General features: G+C 34.7%; 1 protein-coding gene across 14 annotated transcripts in view; it reads right to left on the bottom strand.

Annotated features, from left to right (window-relative positions):
- Window positions 1–15,509, bottom strand: part of CEP170 (centrosomal protein 170) — a 148,281-nt gene that overhangs the window by 28,848 nt on the left and 103,924 nt on the right. For all 14 annotated transcript variants that reach the window (XM_033851783.2, XM_033851798.2, XM_033851801.2 and 11 more), the window contains 3 exons: window positions 9,435–9,584; window positions 6,521–6,647; window positions 2,525–4,357 (listed from right to left, as the gene is read on the bottom strand). In XM_033851783.2, the coding sequence (XP_033707674.1) occupies window positions 2,525–4,357; window positions 6,521–6,647; window positions 9,435–9,584 (2,110 nt within the window). The remainder of the gene's footprint in view (window positions 1–2,524; window positions 4,358–6,520; window positions 6,648–9,434; window positions 9,585–15,509) is intronic.

The following is a 15,509-nucleotide window of genomic DNA, read 5'->3' as shown; positions in this document are numbered from 1 at the left end:
TTTTCCATTCAAGATTTATAATTATATTAAGTAGAAGTATCATAATATCAAAGATACCTCAATTAGGAAAATCAAAAAAGTATGTTTGTTTTAATTTTTACTACCTACCACATGTAACTATTTTAAGTATGTTACCCTGACTGAAAGACCCTGGTCATTGTCCTAGATAGGATATAAAACTGTAAATGGGCATCTTGAGAGAATCTGAATATATAATCCTGGATCACAATGTGGCTTCACGCTCAATAAGGTGGAAAAGAGAACATGAACTTGGTAAAACATCATAATTACAAAGATTATGATGAACAATACCAAAATCTTTATACTGTATATTGGCCTTATATATATTCATGATAATCAATAGAGTCCAGCTGTCCTCTGGAAGCTTGCACCCAAGTAGAGACTATTTCTCAGAGCTAGACTGGCTGTGGTCGAAAAAGCAATAGGTTGGGAATTAAAAGCTTTGGATTCTCAACCTGTTCTTGCTATATATATCTATGTGATCAGGTCAGGTTATTCCACCTCTTGGCCTTAGTGTCCTAAACTGAATAACCCTTCGAACTATAAAATTCCATGACTCTATAATTATTTAATATACTGCTAGTAAGTATGGAGAAGGCCAAGATCACACACCTCAGTTTGCCCTAGGAAATTTCATTAAGCAATTCAGGTACTTTTTGGACACAGAAAGATGTTTATCAAGTTCTGCATTCAAAGAAGCAGAAAACAAAATATATCTTTAAAGATATATATATATATATATATATATATATATATATATATGGCATCTTATAGCTGTTTCTTAGACTTGCTGAAGTAATCATATTTGGTTGGCATCTCAAATAAGCCCCTCTGGTAAACAATGAGGAATAAAATCAGATCATTCATGTGTTAAGAGCTAGATAACTAGTACCGAATGGAAGAGTTACCAAGAGTTTCATGCTACTTGGTAACATACAACTTATGTCACAGCTTATGTTAAGACAGGAGAATACTTAAACATTTTTATGAACTTAAATAGACATGAGGTGAAGAACAAGCAATGTGGCAGAAGAAATCTGCTAGGAGTACACACCATAGAATGCAGCACAAAGGAACTGTGAACTGAAGAAGCAGAGCCACATGGAACAACAGATAACAACACTGGGGAAACATAAATCAAGTGAGAGCACTTTTAAAATACTTGGCAACAAACCCATGAACCACCAACCAAAGCCTGAAGTGTAGAGACAAGGAGGACAACAGTAATAAGGGAAATGTCATCTATTCTTTTGGAATCAAGACTGTATGTTATCTATCTTCAGCTTACACCCATGATGATCATCACCACCTCACCCACTGACCAGGAGAGAGATGGAATGTGAATGGAGTGGAGAAAAGCAGCAGTGAGGAGGAGAGAGGAGGAACAAAAAATGAAAAAAATAACACTTGCAAAGTACCACTAGTTTTGGGTCTTGTAGGCTATATCGTGATAGAAGTCAAAATTTAAAAAAAAAAAAGATTGCACACCAACTTTCCCTTTACTCTTCACTCAAGACTTAGGGCTCACTTAGATGACTGATGGAAATGAATCTTCAAGTCTTTTAACAGCTGGTTTCCCCTCAACTGTCCTTTTCAGCCACACCCACATATGAAGCTGATTATAAAGTAATGAGACCATGTTTACAGGACACACACCAATATCTGTCTTAGTACTCTTTGATCACATATGTATTCTCACTGGCTATGGCTTTGAATATGAAGTATATAAACAGACAAATATGCCAGAAGCAGTTAATTCTGGTGGGGAGAAAGTAGCTTTTGTAATTATTACAATCAATGACAGCTAATTACTGTCACTAGTTAAATGATATAACGGCACCTTATGAGATAATGCTCATAACCAGTTACATTTCTATAGCCCAGTTTCGCCCACGTGCTTAGTGACTGTCTCTCAAATCCATCTTCTTTCACTGCAACAAATTAAGGATCAGTTTTCATCTGCCTCGACCATAAACAGATTTAACTTAAAAAAATACAAGATGTTTCAAAATAAATAGGAAAAAAGGATAAAACTGATTATTTCATTTAGCTCTGAAAGGAGTAAATAAAGGGTATACTGCTTTTCTTCAGACTCTTAGAATTATGTGAAGATGTTTAAAAGTTAAACATGTTTTTAGAAATACAATATTAATTTTTATTAATTTCTATTGTATAAACTAGATAATAATTCCTAATGTAACTTTGACGCACAAATCCAGATACCTCACCAACTAGGCAATTAAAATTCCCAAATCGGTTCAATATACTTCTAATTTTGAAATCACTATTTTGTACCAGGCCATTAATTGGAAGTGTGTATAACTTCTGAATTTTCCATTTACTAAGCTAAATAAAGTAATTTTCATAGGAATAAAACCCTCTACAGCATGACCTTTCTGCTGAAAATTTTGGGAATCAACACTAATATTTAATTTTTTTAAAAAGGAGTCCCAAAACATAAAAGAAATATGCTAATATTATAAAAAGTCTGGATCCAATTTACCTGAAGGAGAGCCATGTGTTGAGGTCATACTTTTGACCTTGGAGTCAGATAGTCGAGAGATACTGTTAGCTCTAATTCTAGGAGAAAATTTATCTGAAGGTACTAATCTGGCTCCACTTCTAATGATGGCTTCTGCGGTCCGTGAAGAGGCACTGCTTCTAGAGATTGTTGCTTCAGAGTCACTGCGAGCTGATAATGAGCCAAGCCTTGTTCTACGAGGCTGAGCTAACAAATCAATCCTAGAAATGTTACGCCTTCCTGTGGGAGGTTTCGACGTCGAACTTGTTGTGGACACTTCAGAAGCCACAGATGCTTTGTCAGCATCGGCGAGTTCACTGTCTGAAGCTTCACCAAGTCGGGCTCTGCGCAAGAGGGAAGTCCTGGTGGGTCGTGGCCTTGGGAGAGTGGTTGATTTACTGGATGAACCAGGTGCTCCAGGAGAAGTCTTGGATTTAGTTACTTTACTTCCTTCCAGTTTGGAACGTGCATGCTCATCCGTTGAGGTAAGTGGAGTCCTTCCATGAGATTTACAAGAGTAAGTTTCCTGATCAGATGACATAACATCAGAGATGGCTGAATGAGGTACACTAGAGGTTTGGTCATCATCTGTTAAATCTACTGAAGGCTGCCTTATTCTTCCACTGGACTGCACAAATTTACGACCCTCTGCCCTAGAACCTACATCTGTGGAACGACTTTTTGTTTTCTTTTCAATTTTCTCCCTAGCACCTGAAGATGATGACTTTGTAACATCTTTGGAAGGAGAACCTGTGGAACACCTATCTTTATAGAGACTAGTGAAACTCTTTCGCTTTTGGGTTGACTTTCTTTCAGTCTCTCCAGTAACCAAACTGATTGTACTAGCTGTGTCCACATCAGATTCTGGTGAAATGGAGTTGTCTCTGTTATAACTGGGAGTATCTGGGCCTTCATCAGTTTTATTATCTTCACGCAGTTTAGCTTCTAGAAAAGCCATTACTGCTTCTGTGTCTTTTAGAATAAGGGTTGTGTCCAAACTAGAATCAGTATCCATAGAATCACTTCTTTCTCGTATTCTGCTGGCAGTTGTTAATGCTAAAGAGGATGTAGATGAAGCCTGTTTATTTATATGGGGAATAAGTTCTATGGGTATGTTGGGGCTAGGTTTTTCTATAGTGAAGCTTCCTTGCCGCACTAATGACTTGGAGGATTCCTTCTTGTCTCCTCCCTTTGAAGTCTGACTTTTCAGAATTTCCTCAGCTTTTCTTCGCTTACCCTCATTTTGTATCACTCTTTCTCCTTTGCTTGTAGAAAGTCCTGGAATTTTTTCTTGAGGTTGTGACTCCTGTTTGAAAGGTTCCTCCCTACATCTATCTATCTGACCTGAAATATTTTTTGAAGAAGATAATTTAGTAGGTGTCCACTGTGCCTGTTCCTTTTGTTCTTGTTGCTGGATTTTAGCTAATGTTTGCTTTACAAAAGAAGCTTCCTTATCATTTTCACTTTTCTCCTTCCCAGAATAAGAGCTGCCTAAGTGAAGCAGGGTTTTATTATCTCCACCACTTTTAAGAGTCTCACCATTTACTGCCCTGTTCATTTTACTCAGGGCTCTCTCAGCATCCTGTTTATCTTTCTGGTATACCTGTGTAGGTGCTTCTTTCTCCTGAAGTTCCGTGTCTTGCTTTTCTCCTATCTCTGACCTCTGTGCTATAACCTTTGTTCTGGAGCTCTCAAGAGACTTTTCTTCGTTTGGAAGCTGGGGAAGGGTTCGTCTCTTTCTCTCTCCCTGACTAGCCAAGGAAGTTGCTGAGCCAGTACTTCTCACTGAAAGGCCAGATTCACTGATATCTGTATCTATAAAATAAAACAACAAATAAGGAACTTATTGGGGCAAATGAGTATCATATTACCTTAGATTCTGAAGTTAAGAAATGGCTTAAGTATAAAGTAAAACTTTGAATAAATAAGCCAACATTGTGACAGTGTAGTTTAAAAAGAAAACACAATGCCAAAATGCACAAATAGGTAGATTACTAATAGGAGAGTCAAGAAAGCAAATTGTATGAGATGAAAATCAGGGTCATCTGATCTTAAACCTACATCTGTTGCTCTCTTTTTTCTCTTAATGTGTCTTATGGCAGAGAAGTTTACTGTGTTCATTCTTGCTTTTGTGACTTGTCCCATCTGTGAAATTTCATTGACAAAAAATGGACTCTACGTAGGGTACATAGAATTGCAAAAATAATGACTAATAAACACTGTTTATTTGTTATACTTTGAATTACATAGTAAAGAATAATAACATACCTGGTTTTTAATAAGCATTATTATCTACTGAAATAATGACAAGTTTGGATTTCCTAAGTAAAATAGAAAATGTAGAATTTTAACAAGTTTTTCTAAAAAAAAATTCAAAGCTCATTAAAAGATTTTTAAAAATTGTAAGAATGGAAAAAGGTGACAGGACCTGCCATAATTTTACAAACTGAGGTATTTTAAAATTATGATCTTCTGGTATATTAAAGCCTCAAACTGAGAAGCCAATGAGAAAATATATAACTTTGATGTTTCCATGTGAGAGACTTTGAGAATACTACTTAAGGAGGACTTTCCTGACTGCTTATAAATGGAATGTATTTCTGAGAAAAGGGATCTTTTTAGGGAAATATAAATTAACATATAAAGCATTTAAATCTTTCGGGGATAAGTGGGAAAAAGATACTAGATATAGCTTCTATGGGTCTTTTCTTCCCTTTATAATTCTAAAATTTTAGCATTTAAATTTCATAGCAATACTATGGTTTTAATGTAGGAAAACTGATGTAACTTTAATTCAGCAATTAATCATGTTATTTGGTTATGTCTTATCTCCTTAGTGCTACTTGAAGCACTAAACTGTAATAGCTATTTTATCATTTTGTATTTTTCTAGGATTTCTCACACTGTCCTGGCTCCTAACACACACTCAATGAATATTTGACGAGAACATTTTAGATTACAAGTAGATTTATCAGCTTATCTAAGTAAGTCCATTTAGAACATGAAACAGGAATGAAATAATGAAGGCCAAGTACTATTAATTTTTATAACAAGTATAAAATTTTGCTTTCCACAGCTAATAATAATTTTATAATGATTCTTTTGTAAATTTGCCTAGCCTCTCTATCTGTTTTGTTTCCCAAACAGTAATCAGTTTATGTGAACCAAGCTGCAAATTACTCTGTCTTTCCAAAGATTTTTGGTAATATTAAAAATTACTTCTAGATTCTATGATAAATTATATAGCTTTTCTAGTACACTGATGTGTACCTTGCTCAAATACTTACTGACTAATGTTTACAAAATTCCTGAACAGATTTCTGGGTGCCACAAGTCAAAGATAAAACAAATTTCTATTTCCATTTCCAATAATACAACTAAGAATACAGGGAAGAGCCACATACAAATTCTCCTTGAGAGTTTTATTTTTAATTCAGAACGTAATTAACTGAATCTAATAACAAAATCATAAGAGGCATATAATTTTGTGTTTTTTTAAAGAAACTTTATATTTCAGTTCACAGAAATATAATAAAAAGGTAATAAAAATCATATTACATAGGTTTGCAAATGATGTATTAAGTAAATTAAATACATGTTAAGTAAATTCTTTTTCATTGAACCTATGGCATAAAGTGGCATTTAAATATTTGTTGTGTTAATGAATGGGATAGTTTGGAACTGTGTTAGTCTTATTTTTAAATTTTCATTTATATATATGTTGTATATATACAAATTTGTGTGAGTATGTACATATATGCTTCATCTACAAATTATCTCTTTATCTTCAGTTAGGGTTATATTTTAATGATATCTGCATTTTTATTGAAAATAAAATCTATATACAGTATGAGCATGAGACTATGTGAATATGTTTATTTAGGTTTAATTTATGTCTTACTATATAGATTTGGCTTATAGTATTTTAAAAATTGATGTATGATTCACAAAAAAAAAAGAAAGAAGGAAAGAAAATACCATTCTCCAAAGAAACAGGTACAGACAACTCCATTATCCTTTCTTCTTGATCATGCCTTGTATGATTGGCAGCCAAACTAGCCCACTGTGAAACCCAACGCTTGTTTCCAGATGAAGATGTGCCTTCCTAAAGGAGAGAAATAAGAGAATGCAATGACCTAGTCTGGTCAAATCCGATTCTCGTGTTCAGAGAATTCCATTTAGTCATTAAATTCCATTTAACCTATCATGCAAAGCAATATTTAAACCTCACATTGATATATTATCATGTACTAAATTTCCTCATATATAAATTGAAGATTTTCTAGGCACCTCTTTTAACTACAACATTATTACTGTGAATGTAGTATAATATTCTGTACTTATTAAGTACTAACAATGGTACTAAAATAAACTCTTAGAGCTTAAAAATTTACTGCTACTAAATAAACACAGGTGTACTACAATAGCTTTGTGGCTACCACAGTGAAGTTAGTTCTACTCCATTCTACAGAACAGAGAGTTTAAAGACCTATTTCTAAGTTGTTCTCCAGCCCTCTAAATGTTTCCATGAATCAGATTGGTTCCAGAGTCTCAAGGAGTATTAAATCTCCCAGGTCATGTCTTCAGGGATTTCAAAAACAAACGCAAAGCTTTAGGCTTCTTTCTACAACATTTTAGTACTTCCAGAAGAAGACAGAAATGACTCAACCTTTAAGGATTTTTGTATAACCAGTCTGAACCTAGACCTGCCCCTGGCTACATCTGTCCTTAAGGCAAGTACTTAGTCAACTGTGAAATCGAATTTAATTCATGATATGCTTCCACAGACTTACGGATGTATACTGGTAATTCTTAAGACTAGGTCAATCTAGGTATTTAACATGGAAGATCTAGGAGTATAGAAAAAATGTTTCCTCACTGAAAGTTTAAGCCAATGCTTAGTATTGAACCTGTAATGACAACTAAGGAATGGAAAGCTCTGACCAAATTTTATTCTGAATTATTCAAAACAAGATTAAAAGTGTCAAATGACAGGCTAGAAACTGATAAATATTTCATACAGACTATGTACTATACGATTTCAAGAATAATAGATTAAAATAGTAAGTTGTACACATAGTGACATACATACAGTGAAGCCTAAGGGTACCAAAATCTGCTGAATCTTTGAATTTCCTCCAAGGTTTCATGGGGGCTGCTCACAGTTCTGAGACTGAAGGAAGTACCAGTACAAATCATGCTAGGAATACCCACAACAGGGTGGGTTTCAAAGACACACATTTATGTAGACTCATTCGTGCAGATTGTTCTAATGGCTTGTTTAGGCGACTCCTTCAAAGGCAGGTACATACTCAGGCTATATATAAATTTACTTGGCATGGGCTGAGGGGACAGAGAGGAGAAGAGGAAGTCCTACAAGTTCACAATCACCAGCACCCTTTCTAGATTAATCAGAATACTAAAACATTGCTTCAAGTAAGTATCACTCGCTTTCAGTAATTACGCATCTCGTAAAACAGAAATCAAAATAAAAATTCTCTAAGATGAAGGAGGAAAAAAGAATACTAAAATACAGTAACTGTTTTGACAGTTTTCAGGAAATAGCAGGCCATAACGGAAAAACTTTTACATTAATAAGCAAATATGTATGTGTATTTAGTTGTCTATAAAGAATACTTACATTTCACACAAATACAATACCTCATTTATATTTTATTTATATCTTAAGGTTTTATTTTATTTATATTCAACATTTATTTACTACTTGTATATTTTAAATTAACTCATTTCCTGAAAGGCAATATATGAATAAGAGAATGAGTTAAGAAATCAAGTCTCCTTGAGGTTCAAATTCTGGCTCCACAAGGTACTAGTTTTAAGACACTGACCAAATTAATTTCTACATACTTCAGTTTCATTATTTGTAAAATGGTACACAGAAAGCGTCCACTGAATGTTAGATCTTGTTAGTTGAATAAATTATAATTAATTAATAATTCTCAGTTATATACATTTTTTAACACTTCTTTCCGACGTATCAGTGTAAAATGAAATTCTAATATTTCTGTTAAGGGAATAAACATTTGTTGACTGCATAAATCTCAGACAATTACGATGCTGGGTACTTTCTAGGCTTCATATCCTTCCCTGTAAATAGGTGTTATCAAAAATGCCCTTTGTATAGATGAGAAAACTGAAGATGAGAGAGGGGAAATGACTGACTCAAAGGTATTCTGTTAAATGTGGCAGTTCTGGGATTTGCACTCAGGTCGTAGAAGCTCTACTATACTATACTGACTCCAAAACTGTCTTAACCAAGCCACCCTTAATTAATTTCACATTATTCTAGTTACATCCTGGGCTGCACTACAAGGGCACTTATTTAGGTTTATAAGTTATATATATCAGGCACTACCATACACATGTTTCCTGGCATGACAGATCTTTCCATTCCAAATACATGACCTCCTAGAAAGTATATGCAGTGTATATTTTTTTGTCTTATCTCATAATGTCAATTAGTGAGCATATAGCTCATTAATTGCTTACTGAAATTTAACATTTTCACTCACTGACAAAAGCATATTAATTTAAAGTATTTTACAAGAGGATATATCAATTGTTTATAATAATATACAGTTGACCCTTGAACAAAGGTGTGGGGGGTTGGGGGAATAAGGGCTCCAGCCCTCTATGTAGTCAAAAATCCATGTATAACTTTGCAGTTGGCCCTCTGTGTCCATGGTCCCCAATCCGTGGATTCAACCAACCATGGATCATGTACTACCATAGTATGTACCTAGTGAAAAAAAATCTGTGTGTGAGTGGAGCTGCGCAGTTCAAACCCGTGTTGTTCAAGGGTCAGCTGTAATTACAAATGATAAAAATTTACATTTTGTGCGTGTAAAAAATATGAGAAAGATGTGTATACCTCTGAGCTGTGAAATCCAGGTGTACTCAGTGGTTTTCTTTCTTCCATTACTACTGCAGCAGAATTGAGAGCCCAATCTTTTACCAGATCTTTATGTTTTTCTTTGATAACAGGCCTATTATAATCTTGATTGTCATCTACTCCAAATACCTAGGAGGAGAAAATTACTTTATAAATGAAAAGTCTGAGCAGCAGATTAATATGTGAGTATTATCAGTAACTTCAGAGGCAAATAATATTTCAAGTTAATTTCATAGGTAACTTCAATAATGAGGGAAACTTGTTTAATGATAGGGTAACATCCAATAGGAGTAATAGCTGGAGACGAAAACAGGGCAGTGACAGCTTATATAAATGTCCTTCTTAAACATTTAGCAAAATGTACTATTTGATAATAAGTAAGAGATATTCAGGATATTACATTTGCTTTGTTAAAAGATGTTAATAATGTTAAGCATTACAATAATGCCAAGAGTTAGGAAAGAGTACCACACCACTTCAGCTTGTTTTCAGCTTGTCTCTTTGCCGTTATTTATTTATTTATTTATTTTTTGCGGTACGCAGGCCTCTCACTGATGTGGCCTCTCCCGTTGCGGAGCACAGGCTCTGGATGCGCAGGCTCAACGGTCATGGCTCACGGGCCCCCCCCCGCTCCACGGCATGTGGGATCTTCCTGGACTGGGGCAGGACCTGTGTCCCCTGCATCGGCAGGCGGACTCTCAACCACTGCGCCACCAGGGAGGCCCTCTTTGCTGTTATTTTTGAGGAGCATGTTGGAAGCTTAAAGGTATGGCTGATTTTATCTGTTCCTTCCCTAACAGATGCTTAACATTACATATATGAGTTAAATTTATACATATAGTTTTCTAAGGTCATAAGTAACAGATTTTAACATATGATCTTTGTATAGAATATACCATAATTCTCAAACTTTGTATAGAATATAACATAATTTTTTAAACTTAAAGGCCTTTGTCTGAAATGCAGATTCCTGAGTCTGTTCACACAGATCAGCATTTTCAATAAGAAGGCTGTCTATGGTCAACACTTCTGAAATGTTCTAAACACAGAGACCAACAATCAATCATGTGCCTTTAAGGGCAGTTACCTGAGTCTTACTCATTTATTGGCACATAATAGCCCCTGAATAGACTGGGAAAAGGTTATAACTAAATAAACGTTAACATTCTGTTTTACTATTAAGCCTACTTTGTTCCCAGTGCTTATTATTTACAGGTAATAAGTAAATATTATCTAATTATCACAATAAAGAATAATAATGTGTTTCAATTAGCACTTTGTAGAAAGGATCTTTAGAACATAACCAAAGAGCCTTCATTTTCCACCAAAAAGGGAAAAACCCTTAGGTTAAACTATTTTCCATAAACTTTTTAATGATATACCTAGCTGATAAATTCTGAAGTCCACATTTAGTAAAGCAGATACCAAATTTTCAAATTCACTAAACTTGGAAATGTTACCACTAGATGGCATTACTTAATATTTAATTCAAATATAACTGTATAGTTTTCAGGAATTACGAATTAATATTCTGTTGAACCACTCAATATTTTAAATTATCTTTGCTTTAAGAGCAAATTGTGTATTATTAACTTTAAATCAAATATAAATTTTAATAATATATGGAAGCACAGTGTACAGAAGGAAAAAAACAAACCTGCTTCATTTTGCTAAACAGCAGAATTAGTAAGTTTAACAAGAACAGCAATAAAACCTGCAAAGTATACCTTTCCATGTGCTCTGCCTTCAACCCCACTTATAAAGAAAGAAATTAGAACTACTAAGTTATTTGACTACCTTAAAATAAAATTTTAAAATTATTTCTAACTCAAGTCACTGAACTTCACATTTACTGAAGTTTATTTCCTTATTTGTATAATTACTAGAAAAAAAATTACAGTTCAAGTTTGGGAGTAAAAGACAAAAATAACCATACGTGATTACTTGCATGTTGTATCTCTCTGGCATGTTAATTTACAAATTACCCTTCAGTTAATTTCTGATTTGATGATATTTAATTCTAATAATGGACTTCTAAAACTTGATTTCCTCAAATATCTAAGCACCAGCAGTTTCAAATATATTAAATCTCTCCAAATCGCTTCTGACACTATTTTGAAATAATAACAAAAGACCCACACACAGAGAACTAATGTTTTTAGGGAAGGGGACTGAAGTTGTACAGAAAGAGTACTCAGTGACTTTCTACAGATTCCTCTTAAAACATTAGAGATAGCTGTGCATATATATCTGTCAGAGAAGTAGCAATTTATTTTCCAAGCAAGTGATAGGGCCTGAAGTACTGCTGTATGAGCAAAGAAGCCTTCAAAGTTCATACCTGTATTTTTGATAGTGTTTTGAAAAATTAGTAATAGTTATAACTAGCTCAGCTTGAAATCCAAACTGTCATTTTTGTGTCTAGGTACAAAAAATCCACAACTTTCGTGTGAAAACAAAGACAGAAACAGCTATACTGTCTATGCACTTTGAAGCTATAATACATACTTTCCATATCTAAAAAAGTACATATAATCTGACATGCAATATAATGCTTAAACAGAACTTAAGAGCTCCTCAAAGCAGACACCAAGTTTGCTAGATTTTCTCATCTTTTCATTCTAGATTTTGTCCCTAGGTGATTCCACCCATATCCAAGGCATCACTTAAATCACCAACTGTAGACAGCTGCTCACCTATCTGTACTTTCTCCTCCTAGATGGCTCAAGGGTATTTCAAATACAGTATACTAACCCAGGCTCATGAATCTCTTCTCTTCCCCACTCTGACCAGGGCTCAATTAAACCCCCAAACCTGATAGAGTACAAAATCAGGTGTCCCTCACTCAAAAAGGAACTTTTTTAGGCTAGAAGTCTAAACTGAGGAAGGGAGAGAGATCAGGTATCTGTCCAACTTTTATGCTTCCACTGTAAGTAGTACCCTCCTCCCCAAGTTTGTCAGTTAGTTTTTAATTCTTCTGAAGGGCATGGGGAGGAAGGAGGAGTGGTATGGGAACAGAAAATTTCTTTTTGAACTTATATTCTCTGAGCTCTCTGGGATTGGCAGTTTAAAGATAACTTATTTATCTTAGGGGTTGGGAGTGGCTTTCATGTGCTCTCTCCTATAGTTCCCATGATCCAGGTGGATGCATCTCTATATGGGGGAGTGACCTGTGACCCTCCCCACAGCCTCTAGGTTTAGGGTAAGAAGACAGAATTATGGAACATGTTCTCAATCTTTTCTTTTGAATATGTGTATGTGATAATCTGGCATCTCACTTTGGGATTTCACATCTATATCTCATTGACTAAACAATTTTAACAACCTTTTACTGAGACATGGTACTTGTTATTTGTAGGCTACTGGGCTCACCACCATAGGGAATTTAATATATATATATATAATATAGATATAACTCAGTCCTTGCTCTCGAGGAGTTTAGTCCAAAACAGGAGCTTAGAAAAAAAAAAGAGAATGTCACTTGAACCTTGCAGGGGTATTTTGCAGTTAAAACAATATTTCTACAAGAACCAGACAATATTTTTAGATTTTAGTTTTAAATGTAAAGAAACGAAACATTCTTCAGATGATAAAGGGCTAGTATATACAACACAAACCAAGCCTATGAAAAGTTTGCCCTTGGTTTTTCACTAGCATATTACCATTAACGGCATTTTTGTTTAAAAGTTCAGACTATACTAAAAATGTCCACCGTTTCTAATTCTGAAATTGGAGGTTGGGGAAGGGGGAATAATGGTATTATCAAACCGAAGAACACAGGATTAACTTTCATGGGGGTAAATATTCCACCTACTGAATACTTGTAAAGAGAGGTCAAATTACATTTGGCAACCTCAGACATAGGTGGCTTGCTTCTTGTCACAGAAAGTGGAGACAAAAGGGGTGGGGGAAGGGAGAAGACTTAGGCATAGAAATACGATAATACAAATGTAGAGTAAAATGGCAATTCAATAGCAATAGTCCTTTATTAGTTAAAAAAATTTCCAAATCAGTTGAAATTCAGAATTCATCTTCCCACAGAAATGAGAAATATAAAAGGTTAAACATCAAGCTTTTGTAGGCCTATTTTAAAATAACAACTGAAGAATGGTACTGCATTAGTATACTGATCATATCAAAGGGTCTAAGTAAAAATGCACTGAAGTTTCACCCTCAGATGATGAGAACGTCTCTTTCTTCAATGAGCAATGACCTCCTGGGTAAGGAGAGCAGGGTCTCTACCAGTTCAAATCAATAGTAGAGGTTCCCATGGTTTATGGAAATCACTTCACACATAAATAGTTCAAGAACTATGCAGAATGCTAGCCGCTAACATCAGGGAACAAAATCAGAAAGATTTAATAGAGAATTTTTTTAAACTTGTAACTTTGCATGAAAATCAAATTTCATTTTTAAAATGCAAAGTCCCACAAATTCAGTGGAATAAATGGTTCTGAATGTTTAACATTGTTATTTTTATAACATATTTGTAATCAACTTCTAAATTGAAAATTCAGACAAAATTGTTAGAAAAAAAGGAGTTCAGAATGGGGGTAGGAGAGATATTTTATAATTTATCATGGCATACAAAGAAACACATGTACATGCATGCTCATGGAGCATTATTCACAACAGCCAAAAGGTAGAAACAACCCAAATGTCTGTTAATGGATGAATGGATAAATAAAGTGTGGTATATCCACACAATGGTATATTATTCAGTCATAAAAAGGAATGAAGTGTTGATGCATGCTATAGCATGGATGAACCTTGAAAAGATATGCTAAGTGAAAAGTAGCAAGTCATAAAAGGCCACATACTATGAGATTCCATTTATATGACATGGCCAGAATAAGCTAATCCACTGATGCAGAAAGTAGATTAGTGGCTGCCAGGAGCTGGGGGACAGAGGAATCTGAAGTGACTGCTTAATAGGTATGGGATTTCTTTTTAGGGTGATGAAAATGTCCAGGAATTAGACAGTGCTGATGGTTGCATAACACCGTGAATGTACTAAATATCAACAGACTGCACACTTTAAATGGCTAACGTGGTAAATGTCATGTGAATTTTACCTCAGTTTTTTTAAAAGGGCACTATCTGGCCTTACCTTCTTCCTTTTCACCTGTCTGGGTAAATCTTTGTCCTCTCCCCAAATCTATCCTACATCCTTGATTCTTCCCATTCCTTAGGAGTCTTACAGCCACAATCTCTTCCCTTTCCATCACTGTTTACCATTCTTTTTCTATTAGCTCCTCCTTTTGTATACTCAAATCACACTCAGGTCTACTCTAATGCTTCTATAGTTAAAATGTCTGATTTCTCTTCTCTTTATGGCTTATTTCACTGTCATGAATTCTTTTCTTTCATCCCTAAAATCTGACTGCTCGTCAATGACGATCTTACCCTTCCTTTCCTTGCCAAAGATTCTTAAGCACTAAGTCGTTAGGTAGGTACCACTAGAAATGCAAAGGTATCTCTAGTTTTCTACTAATCAAGGCAATTCCCCTGAAACTTATACATTTCTTCTGACACAACCATGTTTCTTAGTACAAGAAATCATGTTTCTTAGTACAAAGAGAAGCTTATAAAACATACAAGGTTTTAAATTATACATTTTAACAAGTTACTTTGAAATCAAGATACAAACTAGTTTCAGCACGTAAAATACAGGAAAACCTGTTTGTGGAGGCCTGATTGGATTTAACCAATCTATAAATTCAATGAAATAATTTAGCTAACTACATACAAATATTGATAAAAATGAAAAAAGCATGTCAAAAATATTTCTTTCTCATTCATTCATTCAACAGATATTGAGTGTCTACTACATACCAGGCATTGTTCAAGGCACAAGACATACAGAAATGGTCAAGGCAAATAAGATCATTATAGAAAGGACAGAAAGAAAATAAACTAGCTAGAGGTAAGTTCTATAAAGAAAATCAAACATGGTAGTAAGAGGGGAATGCTAGGGCTATTTTAGATAGGGTGGTTAAAGAAAGCCTCTGAAAGTAAATTATGAGGAGGTAGGCATGCAAAAACAAAACAAAACAA

Source organism: Tursiops truncatus, chromosome 1, assembly GCF_011762595.2.
Source record: "Tursiops truncatus isolate mTurTru1 chromosome 1, mTurTru1.mat.Y, whole genome shotgun sequence".
NCBI lineage: Eukaryota > Metazoa > Chordata > Mammalia > Artiodactyla > Delphinidae > Tursiops > Tursiops truncatus.
This window is presented reverse-complemented; position numbering and strand designations above follow the sequence as displayed.